Here is a 13,952-nt window from a genome sequence, read left to right on the forward strand (position 1 = left end):
TACTCTCCCATCTCCCAGCGTGCCGGGCCCCGGAGTGTCACACAGGTGGTTAACCGGGCGTACACTGGCCTGGCCCCGCGTTCCACCGAGAGGGGTGCCCGCCAAACAAAACCGAGTGGGCGCCAGATCTGGAGAGGGCCGACTGTGCAGGCCCGCTGTTGGCGCATTTTGACCCTTTTCCCCGGGGGCCAACCGTTGGGGCAGCTGATCTCGGGGGGGGGGGGGGATGCCATTGGGTCTCTGGCAACTGAGACCCAATGAGCGACTGGCAGAGAGGAGACCATCCAATTTTTGTCACAGAAACCCCGCCGGCAGAGAGGCGCAGGGCCCCCAGCTTGGCCAGTTGGAAGGCCCCAAAGCCTGTCAGGGGCAGGGACCCAGACCCTCCAGGCGACTGTCAGGTAATTGGGGCCCCCAGAAGCCCGTGTCCAAGCAGTGAGTGAGATGCCGGACGACAAGACCTCTGGATGACAGGTGGACGCCCAATGACCAGACCGAAGACCTCACGAGTCCACCAGGGAGAGTTGGGGTGGGGGAGGGTGGGTGTCATTTGACCAATTGAGGGCTCCCACGGCAAACAACAGAGAGATAATTGGACAATAGGTTGCAAGAGCCACAAGAAATTGCACAGGCAGACAATTGGACGGCCGATTATAAGGCCTCAAGATCTGCAGGGCCAAATATATATATATATATATATATAAACACGCACGCACACACACACACATAGACAGAGAGATGTCTACAGGCAGGGAGAAAGACGTTCTGGCTCCGAGGTCCGAGCATGCCCCCCTGGTGGGCGGGAAAGGGGGCAGGAAGGCTTTGGTCCAAAGTGTGGAGGAAGGGACAGCAGGTGATCAGGGAGGATGCCCTCAGAGGTGGGGGTAGGGGCAGGGCGAGGGCGTGTTGGGTTGCTTCCCAGGAAGGAGAGGGGCATTCCTGCGCCAAAGCTGTTGGCGGCTGTGAGACACCTCCCCTCGACCCGCACCCATGGGTGCTGGTCCCCTCAGGGGAGAGGGGGTGCTAGCACTGCACGTGACTCCTTCCCCGGTTGGTGCGACGGACCCTGGTTGGCCATCCCTGCATCTTGCGGCACAGGTCAGCTGCAGGGAGAGAGAGGGTGCAGGTGGTTACAGTCAGACTGAATCTCCCTCTACACGGTCCCATCAAACACTCCCGTGGTCAGACACAGAATGAATCTCCCTCCACACCGTCCCATCACACACACCCGGGGTCAGACACAGAGTGAATCTCCCTCCACACCGTCCCATCACACACACCCCGGGGTCAGACACAGAGTGAATCTCCCACCACACCGTCCCATTACACACTCCTGGGGTCAGAAACAGAGTGAATCTCCCTCCACACACTCCCGGGGTCAGACACAGAGTGAAACTCCCTCCACACCGCCCCATCACACACCCCCGGGGTCAGACACAGAGTGAATGTCCCTCCACACCGCCCCATCACACACTCCCGGAGTCAGACACAGAGTGAATCTCCCTCCACACCCTCCCATCACACACTCCCGAGGTCAGACACAGAGTGAAGCTCTCTCCACACCGTCCCATCACACACTCCCGGGGTCAGACACAGAGTGAATCTCCCTCCACACCGCCCCATCACACACTCCCGGGGTCACACACAGAGTGAATGTCCCTCCACACCGCCCATCACACATTCCCGGGGTCAGACACAGCGTGAATCTCCCTCCACACCGTCCCATCACACACTCCCGGGGTCAGACCCAGAGTGAATCTCCCTCCACACCGTCCCATCACACACTCCCGGTGTCAGAAACAGAGTGAATCTCCCTCCGCACTGTCCCCCTCACACACTCCCGGGGTCAGACACAGAGTGAATCTCCCTCCACACCGCCCCATCACACACTCCCGGGGTCAGACACAGTGAATCTCCCTCCACACCGTCCCATCACACACTCCGGGGTCAGAAACAGAGTGAATCTCCCTCCTCACCGTCCCATCACACACTCCCGGGGTCAGACACAGAGTGAATCTCCCTCCACACCGTCCCATCAGACACTCCCGGGGTCAGACACAGAGTGAATCTCCCTCCACACACTCCCGGGGTCAGACACAGAGTGAAACTCCCTCCACACGTTCCCATCACACACTCCCGGGGTCAGACCCAGAGTGAATCTCCCTCCACACCGTCCCATCACACACTCCCGGTGTCAGAAACAGAGTGAATCTCCCTCCGCACTGTCCCCTCACACACTCCCGGGGTCTGACTCAGAGTGAATCTCCCTCCACACCGTCCCCATCACACACTCCCGGGATCAGACACAGAGTGAATCTCCTCCACACCGTCCCATCACACACTCCCGGGGTGATTTTTATCACTGTACCCCACCCTGTCTCGATCGAAGCTTCCTCCCCTACACCTCTCCCCCATGCCCGTGTCTCACCCTCCCTCCCCTCTGTCTCGAAGTGCCCTACCTTTAATTCGTTCCTCGTCTTCGCAGACAGTCCGATGGCAGATTTCTTTGTTCACCACGTACATCCGTCTGAGGCTGTGGGAGCGATCGGAGTAGAACATTTTATCCCTCCCTCAGCAGGCACTCTTCCCCCACCCCCCCCCCCCCAAACCCCTGCCCGCCGAGTCCCTCGTCACCGACTCTCCCCCCCCACCCACTCCCACAGCCCGCGGACACTCTCCCCCACCCACCGAATCACCGTGGACTCCCCCCTACCCAAACGCAAGGCCAGCGCCCCACTGCACTTACCTGTAGAAACACATTTTATGTAAACATTGCTTGAGAGGGTGGTGGATTGAGTATAGCCGGGTGCAAGGGTATTGTTCCTCTCGGCATTCTGTGGGAGGGGGAGAGAGGGGGCAAGATTGGCAGGGGGAGTGCGAGGAGGAGAGAGCGGGTTTAATGGGGGAGTGAGAGATGGAGAGAGGGAACGAGATTGAAGAGAGGAAAAGAACGAGAGAGACAGAAAAGGAGAGAGCAGAGGGTGGTTGAGAGGACAATAGGGAGATTGGGGTGGAGGGTGATTGAGGGGATGATAGGGAGAGGGAGCGAGGTTGAGGGTGATTGAGAAGATAGTGAGTGGGGTGGAGAGTGATTGAGGGGATGATATGGAGAGGGAGCGAAGTTGGGGTGATTGAGAACGTGAGCGGGAGAGGGGTAGAGGGTGATTGAGAGGATGATAAGGAGAGGGAGCGAGGTTGGGGTGATTGAGAAGATAGTGAGCGGGAGAGTGGGGTGGAGGGTGATTGAGAGGACGATAGGGAGGGGTAGAGAGTGAGTGAGGGGACGATAGGGAGAGTGGGGTAGAGGGTGATTGAGAGGACGATAGGGAGAGTGGGGTAGAGGGTGATTGAGAGGACGATAGGGAGGGGTGGAGAGTGATTGAGGGGACGATAGGGAGATTGGGGAAGAGGGAGTGGGGTAGAGGGTGATTGAGAGGTCGATAGAGGGAGGGAGGGAGGGATGAGAGATTGAGGGACAGAGGGAGAAGGGGATAGAATGAGAGTGAGAGAGCACCATTGAGAGTCGGGGTAAAGGGGAAAAGGGGGGTGGTGACATTGAGGGAGAGAGATAGTGAGGGGGAGGGGTCAGGATGGTTCGAAAGAGGGTGCAGAGAGAGTGCGATGGACGGCAAGAGAGTGGGGAGGGGTGAGATATTTGGGGAGAGGGGATGGAGAGAAAGATTGGGGAGAGGAATACAGATGGATGAGGTGATTGAGAGGGCGGGGAGAATCGAGGGGGCGAGAGGTGGGGATTGAAAGGGGCCGAGTGTGCGTTGGGTAAGAGGGCAGACGGAGGAGGCGATCAAGCGCAGTTGAGGGAGGGGGTGTGTGAGTGTTGGGAGGGTGCGGGGGAGGTGAGAAGGGAAAGTACAGAGGGTGAGCGGGAAGAGGGTGGGAGAGGGGCAATACCCAGAGAGTGGGAGTTGGGGCGAGAGGGGAATGGGAATTTGGCACGGTCGGGGGAGAGATGCGGGGAAGGAAGGATGCAGCAGGGAGGGGGGGGGGTCAGCAACAGATGGTAGGAAAGGGGAATGGAGGGAGCACAAGATTGAGGGAGTGTGTGGGGAGAGTTCAAGAGAGATGGGAGGAAAGATTTGGGGAGTGGGATGGACAGTGAGGGAGAAATGCGGAAGGAGAGGGGATGTGTGAGGGATGAGAGAGCAGTGGGGAGAGAGAGAGGAAGGAATGGGGGAGAGGGCGAGATTGAGGGTGCGGAGGGAGAGGTGGAAAGGAGGTGATGGAGGATTTGGGGAGGAGAAAGAGAGGGAGAAAGGGGAAGAGGGGTGCGGAGGCGGGTCAGGTCGAGAGGGCGATTGAGAGGGGGGGGGCAAGGGAAAAGCGCACGGGGAGAGGTGGTGAGGGAGCCAAGACAGTGTGGGGTGAGGTGGTGAGGAGTGGTGGAGAGGGAGAGAATTTGGAGGACGAGATGGAGGGATCGTGTGAGGCAGGGGGAGGTTAGAAAGCGTGGGGGTGAGAGGGAGACAAGCGGGGCAAAGGGAGAGGTGATGGACAGAGGGAAGCAGAAGTGGGGGAGATCGGGAGGGGGGAGAGAGATAATTCCACGGTCATTATTTCAATAAACCCCAAGTGTGGTGGGGGTGGTAGATTGGCTCGCTGGGGGTGGGAATGGGTTAATATCACCCCCCCCCCGCCCCCCAAGAGCAGGAAGCAGGCTGTCCAGTGGCCCCGAGGCTGGGAGCGAGAGGGTTAATCTCCGAATGCAGGACGGGTTGGGGTTGGGGTTGGGGTTGGGGTGGGGGGGGGGGTTAGACGTGCCACTTACCGTCGTGAATAGGTGTGAAATCGGTCGGAATGGTTTCTGGAACAAAGAGAGGAGGGCAAGGTCAGACAGCCACTACCGTCCCTTCGGCCCGTCTGGTGCGTGCTCCGTCCCCGACCCGGATCCCTCCCGCCCGGACCGAGACTTCCCTCCAACGCTGGGGCCGATGCACGCTCCCGCCGCCCTCCGAGTGAAGAAACTTCCCCTCCTCCCTCCACGCCACCGCCCCCACCCTTCCCCTTAACCTTCTCACCTCTCACCCTTGACCCCCCCCCCCCAGTTCTGCCCGCACGCGCCCAGGTGGAAAGGGGCAACGTGTTTGTTCATTGCCGTGGATACCTCCCCATTCTGTCCACCTCGACCAAGTCCCAACCTGTTCGGATCCTTCCCGACAAAACAGGTCCACCGGACCTTTCCCGGGACCAAAACTCCACGCAATGCCCCAGATCAGGCCTGGCCATCGCCCTGGGCAACATCGCACCCCATCTCCGCGCCGCCCTCTCGACCTGTTGCCCCAGGACCCTCTGTTCCGGCGAGGGCAGGTCGGAACCCGGCCGGAAATCATCCCCCTCCCTGCCCCTTTGCTCTCTGCGGACTTGGGCTTGTTATGAATATCTGGAGCGACCCTCGCCGCCCACCTTTCCCACTACCACCCCGGAAAACCAGGCCAGGAATTTATTGCAGGGAAATTATTCCGCCGCACTTCCATCATCCTTGGAACTTCATACCCCCGGATCTTCTCAAGGATTTCTTTTCTTCCCGGGATATTTTGCAAAACATTTATATCTGGGACGTCGTTGTCCCAGGATTTTGTTTCCAGAGATCTCTTTTTGTTTTCTTTTCCTGGGAATTTCTCCCCGGAATGCCTGGATTTCTTTTTGCCAGTAATTCTTTCCTGCGGATGTCTCATCCGCAGATATTTTTTTTTGTCTGAGGGGATTCAGGGATTTTTTTTCTCTCTCTTCAGATTTCTTCGTGAGTTCTTTCTCGATTGTCCTGGGATTGTTTTGACCCGCAGAAGACACCCCCCAACCAGTTTTTCCCAAGATTGTTTTTGATTGTTCTGCCGGGATTATTTTATTTTTGGCCTGAGATATTCTCACCAAGATTCTTGTTGTGTGTGTGTGGGGGGGGGGGGGGGGGGGGAAAGAGACTCTGCCAGCCCACAGGATAGGGCGTGAAAATGTGGGAGGCCCTTCGTCCCGTCCCGTCCCCCCGGGCTGATCCGAAACCTCTGGGGCACGGCATGATTCCAGCCAAGGTGGGCTGGTAGAGTGGTGGTCCCCAAGGCCGGGGAAGGTTAGGGCGCTGGGGAGGGGACCGGGGGACCGGGGGGACCGGGGGGGGGGGGCTGGGGAACGGATTCAAAACTCTCCATCCTGGCAAGGGAGGGTGGCGGCGTGTGTGAGTGGTCTAGGAGAAGAGAGTAGTGGCGGGCGGCCTCTACCTTACCTGCCTCTGACACATCTGGGGTGTCCTGGGCCACCAGGCAGGGCAGCAGAGCTGTGGGAGGGCGAGGAGGGGAGGGGAAGTTATGTAGTTAGCGTGGACGATAATCCCCTGCATTCCCCCCTTCCCTTACCCCCACACCCTGCCCCACTCTCTCCACCACTCTACCCCTCCACCTCCTGTCTCCCCCTCCACCTCCTGTCTCCCCCTTTCTCTCTCTCTCCAGTCCCTCCTCAACTCTCCCCCTCTCTCCCTCTCCTCTTCCCACTCTCTCTCCCTTTCCCGCACTCTCCTCTCACCCTCTACTTCCCCACCCTCCCCTTCACTCCTCCCTCTCTCTGCCCTCTTCCCTCCCCCTCTCTCTCCAGCTGTCGCTTCCCCCTCTTCCCCAATCACCCCCTCTCTTAAATCCACTCCCCTTCCCCCTCTATCTCCCCACTCTTCCCCGCTATCCCCTCTCGTTCTTCCCGCCTCTCCCCCTCTTCCTTGCCTGCCCTGTACCCTCGTCTTCCACCTCCATTCTCCCCTCCTTCTCTCCCGCCCTCCATCCCCCCCACTCTCACCCCTCTGTCTCCATCGCCTTCGCGTCCCTTGCCCCTCTCTTCCCCTCCCCTTCTTTCCCCATCCCCTCACGCTCTCCCTCTCCCCTCCATCCCCCCTCCCTCTCTTACTTACCCCTTTCACCTCCTCTCTCTCCCCTCTCCCTTTCACCCCATCCCCACGTTATCCCTGCTCTCTCCTGCTTACCTCCTCCCCCTCAGCTCTTTAGCCCTCTTAATCACTTGACTCTCTCCCTCCTCCCGTCACTCCCCTTCTCTTACCCCTCCCTCAACCCTCTACAGAGCCCCCCTCCATTTCCGCCCCTTGCTGTTGGAAACTGACCAACGACACTCAGGAATGAGGCAAACTTTCTTCTCTGAAACATTTCTTCCCCGAACTGCGTTAATATTCGGCGAGGACTCCCTGGATCACCGTCCAAATTGAAAGATGAACAATTACGAAATCTGAACAGAAATCCTGGTGATCGGGCTTCAAAAGGAGAATACTGGGAATTGTTTAAAAAAAGAGGCAGTGTTTATAAACCGACGGGCAATCAGTGAATCTCCCTCCGCACCGTCCCATCAAACAATCCCGGGGTCAGACACAGAGTGAATCTCCCTCCACACCGTCCCATCACACACTCCCGGGGTCAGACACAGAGTGAATCTCCCTCCTCACCGTCCCATCACACACTCCCGGTGTTAGATACAGAGTGAATCTCCCTCAACACCGTCCCTCCACACACTCCCGGGGTCAGACACAGAGTGAATCTCCCTCCACACCGTCCCATCACACACTCCCGGGGTCAGACCCAGAGTGAAGCTCCCTCCACACCGTCCCTTCACACACTCCCGGGGTCAGACACAGAGTGATTATTCCTCTACACGGTCCCATCAAACACTCCCGGGGTCAGACCCAGAGTGAATCTCCCTCCACACCGTCCCATCACACACTCCCGGGGTCAGACACAGAGTGAATCTCCCTCCACACCGTCCCATCACACACTCCCGGGGTCAGACACAGACTGAATCTCCCTCCTCACCGTCCCATCACACACTCCTGTGGTCAGACACAGAGTGAATCTCCCTCCACACCGTCCCATCACACACTCCCGGGGTCAGACACAGAGTGAATCTCCCTCCACACCGTCCCATCACACACTCCCGGGGTCAGACACAGAGTGAATCTCCCTCCACACCGTCCCATCACACTCTCCCGGGGTCAGACACAGAGTGAATCTCCCGCCACACCGTCCCATCACACGCTCCCGGGGTCAGACACAGAGAGAATCTCCCTCCACACTGTCCCATCACACTCTCCCGGGGTCAGACACAGAGTGAATCTCCCTCCACACCGTCCCATCACACTCTCCCGGGGTCAGACACAGAGTGAATCTCCCTCCACACCGTCCCATCACACACTCCCGGGGTCAGACACAGAGTGAATCTCCCTCCACACCGTCCCATCACACACTCCCGGGGTCAGACACAGAGTGAAGCTCCCTCCACATCGTCCCATCACACACTCCCGGGGTCAGACGCAGAGTGAAGCTCCCTCCACACCGTCCCATCACACACTCCCGGGGTCAGACCCAGAGTGAATCTCCCTCCACACCGTCCCATCACACACTCCCGGGGTCAGACAGAGAGTGAATCTCCCTCCACACCGTCCCATCACACACTCCCGGGGTCAGACACAGAGTGAATCTCCCTCCACACCGTCCCATCACACACTCCCGGGGTCAGACACAGTGTGAATCTCCCTCCACACCGTCCCATCACACACTCCCGGGGTCAGACACAGAGTGAATCTCCCTCCACACCGTCCCATCAGACACTCCCGGGGTCAGACACAGAGTGAATCTCCCTCCACACCGTCCCATCACACACTCCCGGGGTCAGATACAGAGTGAATCTCCCTCCACACCGTCCCATCACACACTCCCGGGGTCAGACACAGAGTGAATCTCCCTCCACACCGTCCCAACACACACTCCCGGGGTCAGACACAGAGTGAATCTCCCTCCACACCGTCCCATCACACACTCCCGGGGTCAGACACAGAGTGAATCTCCCTCCACACAGTCCCATCACACACTCCCGGGGTCAGACACAGAGTGAATCTCCCTCCACACCGTCCCATCACACACTCCCGGGGTCAGACACAGAGTGAATCTCCCTCCACACCGTCCCAACACACACTCCCGGGGTCAGACACAGAGTGAATCTCCCTCCACACCGTCCCATCACACACTCCCGGGGTCAGAAACAGAGTGAATCTCCCTCCTCACCGTCCCATCACACACTCCCGGGGTCAGACACACAGTGAATCTCCCTCCACAGCGTCCCATCACACACTCCCGGGGTCAGACACAGAGTGAATCTCCCTCCACACCGTCCCGTCACACACTCCCGGGGTCAGACACAGAGTGAATCTCCCTCCTCACCATCCGATCACACACTCCTGGTGTCAGACACAGAGCGAATCTCCCTCCACACCGTCCCATCACACACTCCCGGGGTCAGACACAGAGTGAATCTCCCTCCGCAATGCCCATCACACACACCCGGGGACAGACACAGAGTGAATCTCCCTCCTCACCGTCCCATCACACTCTCCCGGGGTCAGACACAGAGTGAATCTCCCTCCACACGTCCCATCACACACTCCCGGGGTCAGACACAGAGTGAATCTCCCTCCACACTGTCCCATCACACACTCCCGGGGTCAGACACAGAGTGAATCTCCCTCCGCACCGTCCCATCACACACTCCCGGGGTCAGACACAGAGTGAATCTCCCTCCTCACCGTCCCATCACACACTCCCGGGGTCAGACACAGAGTGAATCTCCCTCCACACCGTCCCATCACACACTCCCGGGGTCAGACACAGAGTGAATCTCCCTCCACACCGTCCCATCACACACTCCCGGGATCAGACACAGAGTGAATCTCCCTCCTCACCGTCCCATCACACACTCCCGCGGTCAGATACAGAGTGAATCTCCCTCCTCACCGTCCCATCACACACTCCTGGGGTCAGACACAGAGTGAATCTCCCTCCACACCGTCCCATCACACACTCCCGGGGTCAGACACAGAGTGAATCTCCCCCCACACCATCCCCTCACACACTCCCGGGGTCAGACACAGAGTGAATCTCCCTCCAAACCGTCCCCTCACACACTCCCGGGGTTAGACACAGAGTGAATCTCCCCCCACACTGTCACCTCACACACTCCCGGGGTCAGACACAGAGTGAAGCTCCCTCCTCACCATCCCATCACACACTCCTGGTGTCAGACACAGAGCGAATCTCCCTCCACACCGTCGCATCACACACTCCCGGGGTCAGACACAGAGTGAATCTCCCTCCACACCGTCCCATCACTCACTCCCGGGGTCAGACACAGAGTGAATCTCCCTCCACACGTCCCATCACACACTCCCGGGGTCAGACACAGAGTGAATCTCCCTCCACACCGCCCCATCACACACTCCCGGGGTCAGACACAGAGTGAATCTTCCTCCACAATGTCCCATCACACACTCCCGAGGTCAGGTCCAGTGACCTCTCCCTCTCATTCCCTCTCTCTCCCTCCCCCTCTTCCTCTCTGTCTTCCCCCTCTGTCTCTCCCTCTCTTCCTCTCCCCCTTTCTCCTCTCTCCCGCCCCTCCCAAGGATCCCAGTTCCTCCCCGGCCCTGCCGCCTCCGTACCTGCGAGTCCGCACGGGGACTCAGGGTGTTTCGGAGAAGACTGTTGATCGTACCCAGCCCCTGGATGGCCTCACAAGGCCTCACATGCTAATTACCGCATCGCCTTGGTATGTTCGTCGGCTCAGGTCCACGGGTGAGTCAGAAGGGCTGAGTCCGGAGCCAAAATTCCCAATCTCTCCTCTCCGACCTTCCCACTCACGGTGATCCCGGTGTGTGTGGGTCTAACCCTGGGGGATACGGAGACGGGAACTGTGCACGGTGCTCCCGGTGTGTGTGGGTCTGACCCTGGGGGGATACGGAAACGGAAACTGTGCACGGTGCTCCCGGTGTGTGTGGGTCTGACCTGGGGGGATACGGAAACGGGAACTGTGCACGGTGCTCCCGGTGTGTGTGGGTCTGACCCAGGGGGATACGGAGACGGGAACTGTGCACGGTGCTCCCGGTGTATGTGGGTCTGACCCGGGGGGATACGGAGACAGGAACTGTACACGGTGCTCCCGGTGTGTGTGGGTCTGACCCGGGGGGATACGGAGACGGGAACTGTGCACGGTGCTCCCGGTGTGTGTGGGTCTGACCCGGGGGGGATACGGAGACGAGAACTGTGCACGGTGCTCCCGGTGTGTGTGGGTCTGACCCAGGGGGATACGGAGACGGGAACTGTGCACGGTGCTCCCGGTGTGTGTGGGTCTGACCCGGGGGGGATACGGAGACGAGAACTGTGCAAGGTGCTCCCGGTGTGTGTGGGTCAGACCCAGGGGGGGATACGGAGACGGGAACTGTGCACGGTGCTCCCGGTGTGTGTGGGTCTGACCCGGGGGGGATACGGAGACGAGAACTGTGCACGGTGCTCCCGGTGTGTGTGGGTCTGACCCGGGGGGGATACGGAGACGGGAACTGTGCACGGTGCTCCCGGTGTGTGTGGGTCTGACCCGGGGGGATACGGAGACAGGAACTGTGCACGGTGCTCCCGGTGTGTGTGGGTCTGACCCGGGGGGGGGATACGGAGACGGGAACTGTGCACGGTGCTCCCGGTGTGTGTGGGTCTGACCCAGGGGGATACGGAGACGGGAACTGTGCACGGTGCTCCCGGTGTGTGTGGGTCTGACCCGTGGGATACGGAGACGGGAACTGTGCACGGTGCTCCCGGTGTGTGTGGGTCTGACCCGGGGGGGATACGGAGACGGGAATTGTGCACGGTGCTCCCGGTGTGTGTGGGTCTGACCTGGGGGGGATACGGAGACGGGAACTGTGCACGGTGCTCCCGGTGTGTGTGGGTCTGACCCGGGGGGATACGGAGACGGGAACTGTGCACGGTGGTCCTGCTGTGTGTGGGTCTGACCCGTGGGATACGGAGACGGGAACTGTGCACGGTGCTCCCGGTGTGTGTGGGTCTGACCCGGGGGGGTTACGGAGACGGGAACTGTGCACGGTGCTCCCGGTGTGTGTGGGTCTGACCCGGGGGGATACGGAGACGGGAACTGTGCACGGTGATCCCGGTGTATGTGAGTCTGACCCGGGAGATACGGAGACGGGAACTGTGCACGGTGCTCCCGGTGTGTGTGGGTCTGACCCGGGGGGGGGGATACGGAGATGGGAACTGTGCACGGTGCTCCCGGTGTGTGTGGGTCTGACCCGGGGGGGGGGGGATACGGAGACGAGAACTGTGCACGGTGCTCCCGGTGTGTGTGGGTCTGACCCAGGGGGATACGGAGACGGGAACTGTGCACGGTGCTCCCGGTGTGTGTGGGTCTGACCCGTGGGATACGGAGACGGAAACTGTGCACGGTGCTCCCGGTGTGTGTGGGTCTGACCCGGGGGGGATACGGAGACGGGAACTGTGCACGGTGCTCCCGGTGTGTGTGGGTCTGACCCGGGGGGATACGGAGACGGGAACTGTGCACGGTGGTCCTGCTGTGTGTGGGTCTGACCCGGGGGGGGGGGGGATACGGAGACGGGAACTGTGCACGGTGCTCCCGGTGTGTGTGGGTCTGACCCGGGGGGATACGGAGACGGGAACTGTGCACGGTGCTCCCGGTGTGTGTGGGTCTGACCCGGGGGGGTTACGGAGATGGGAACTGTGTACGGTGCTCCCGGTGTGTGTGGGTCTGACCCGGGGGGGTTACGGAGATGGGAACTGTGCCCGGTGCTCCCGGTGTGTGTGGGTCTGACCCAGGGGGGTACGGAGACTGGAACTGTGCACGGTGCTCCCGGTGTGTGTGGGTCTGACCCGGGGGGGTTACGGAGATGGGAACTGTGCACGGTGCTCCCGGTGTGTGTGGGTCTGACCCGGGGGGGATACGGAGACGGGAACTGTGCACGGTGCTCCCGGTGTGAGTGGGTCTGACCCAGGGGGGATACGGAGACGGGAACAAGCCCGACCGCCCCCCTCCCGCACCGTCAGCCTCCCGCAATGATCTCATCTGGCCAGTGCGGGGCGCTGGGGAGCGCCGGGCGCCGGGGATTCCCCCGCGGGAATGACGGTCGTTCATCCGGAGCCAATCACCGTCGGGGAGCTCCCGGTGCTTCCCCCCCTCCCCCCGAGGCCTCCCGAGTCGCCCTGATCGCGGGGTCCTAGTTTCGAGAATGCGGCCTCCCGCCGTTTATACGCAGTTGCTTTTTAATAGTGGTGAGGGGTTTCATCGTCTATGTTACTGCTGGAGCTAATAAAATGGCCTCTTGGTTACGTTAAACATAAAAGTGGCTTTCTTTCACTCGGGATGCAGGGTTCCGGGCGGAAACTTCGTCACTATCTCCTCCCAGAGACGCTGTCCGGCCTGCCGAGTTCTGTCGGCGTTTTGTGTCTTTAAGATGGCTTCTCTGCCGTGTTCAGAGTTTGAAATGGCTGCTTCGTCACGTTGGCTGCCGAGAAAGTGCTTTTCTCCCTCGCAGCTTGTTGGGGGTAATGAGAACTGATGGCGAGCAGTTTACTCATTTGCTCACCGACCGGGACGGATGCTATCCTTTCTCGTGGGTCTGTCAGCCATCGCATTCGCGGGCTGTGGGGGCATCAGGCGCGACGGGGACACAGAGGGAGAGAGAGAGAGAGAGAGGGAGAGAGAGAGAGAGAGAGAGAGAGAGAGAGAGAGAGAGAGAGAGAGAGAGAGAGAGAGAGAGAGAGACAGAGAGAGAGTGGGAGAGAGACAGAGAGGGAGAGAGAGAGAGAGAGAGAGAGAGAGAGAGAGAGAGAGAGAGACAGAGAGAGAGTGGGAGAGAGACAGAGAGGGGGAGAGAGAGAGAGAGAGAGAGAGAGAGAGAGAGAGGGAGAGAGACAGAGAGGGAGAGAGAGAGAGAGAGAGAGAGAGACAGAGAGAGAGAGAGAGAGAGAGAGAAAGAGAGAGTAACAGCTATTATCTTGCCGACTTTACGATTTTGATCCGTCGATGCGTTGTTGTCGTGGCCATTCACGTATGACCCCTCCGTCCTTCCGTGGCGGACTCGTCACCCAGGCAAGGGTGGACACACACAC

At 59.8% G+C, this 13,952-nt stretch overlaps 1 protein-coding gene across 2 annotated transcripts; it reads right to left on the bottom strand.

The window, feature by feature from the left end:
- Window positions 1-523: 523 nt before the first annotated feature.
- Window positions 524-10,667, bottom strand: LOC132389557 (microfibrillar-associated protein 2-like). Of its 2 annotated transcripts, XM_059962027.1 has the most exons (7): window positions 10,487-10,667; window positions 7,112-7,274; window positions 6,233-6,283; window positions 4,784-4,819; window positions 2,747-2,834; window positions 2,460-2,533; window positions 524-1,103 (listed from the first exon to the last, which is right to left on the bottom strand). In XM_059962027.1, exons 2-7 carry the CDS (start codon window positions 7,152-7,154, stop codon window positions 1,024-1,026), a joined length of 372 nt encoding a protein of 123 aa, XP_059818010.1. In that variant the 5' UTR covers window positions 7,155-7,274; window positions 10,487-10,667; the 3' UTR covers window positions 524-1,023. The 2 variants fall into 2 exon arrangements, with proteins under 2 accessions (XP_059818010.1, XP_059818011.1); XM_059962028.1 differs by lacking the exon at window positions 6,233-6,283.
- Window positions 10,668-13,952: the final 3,285 nt, after the last annotated feature.

Source organism: Hypanus sabinus, unplaced genomic scaffold (assembly GCF_030144855.1).
Source record: "Hypanus sabinus isolate sHypSab1 unplaced genomic scaffold, sHypSab1.hap1 scaffold_601, whole genome shotgun sequence".
NCBI classification, from domain to species: Eukaryota; Metazoa; Chordata; class Chondrichthyes; order Myliobatiformes; family Dasyatidae; genus Hypanus; species Hypanus sabinus.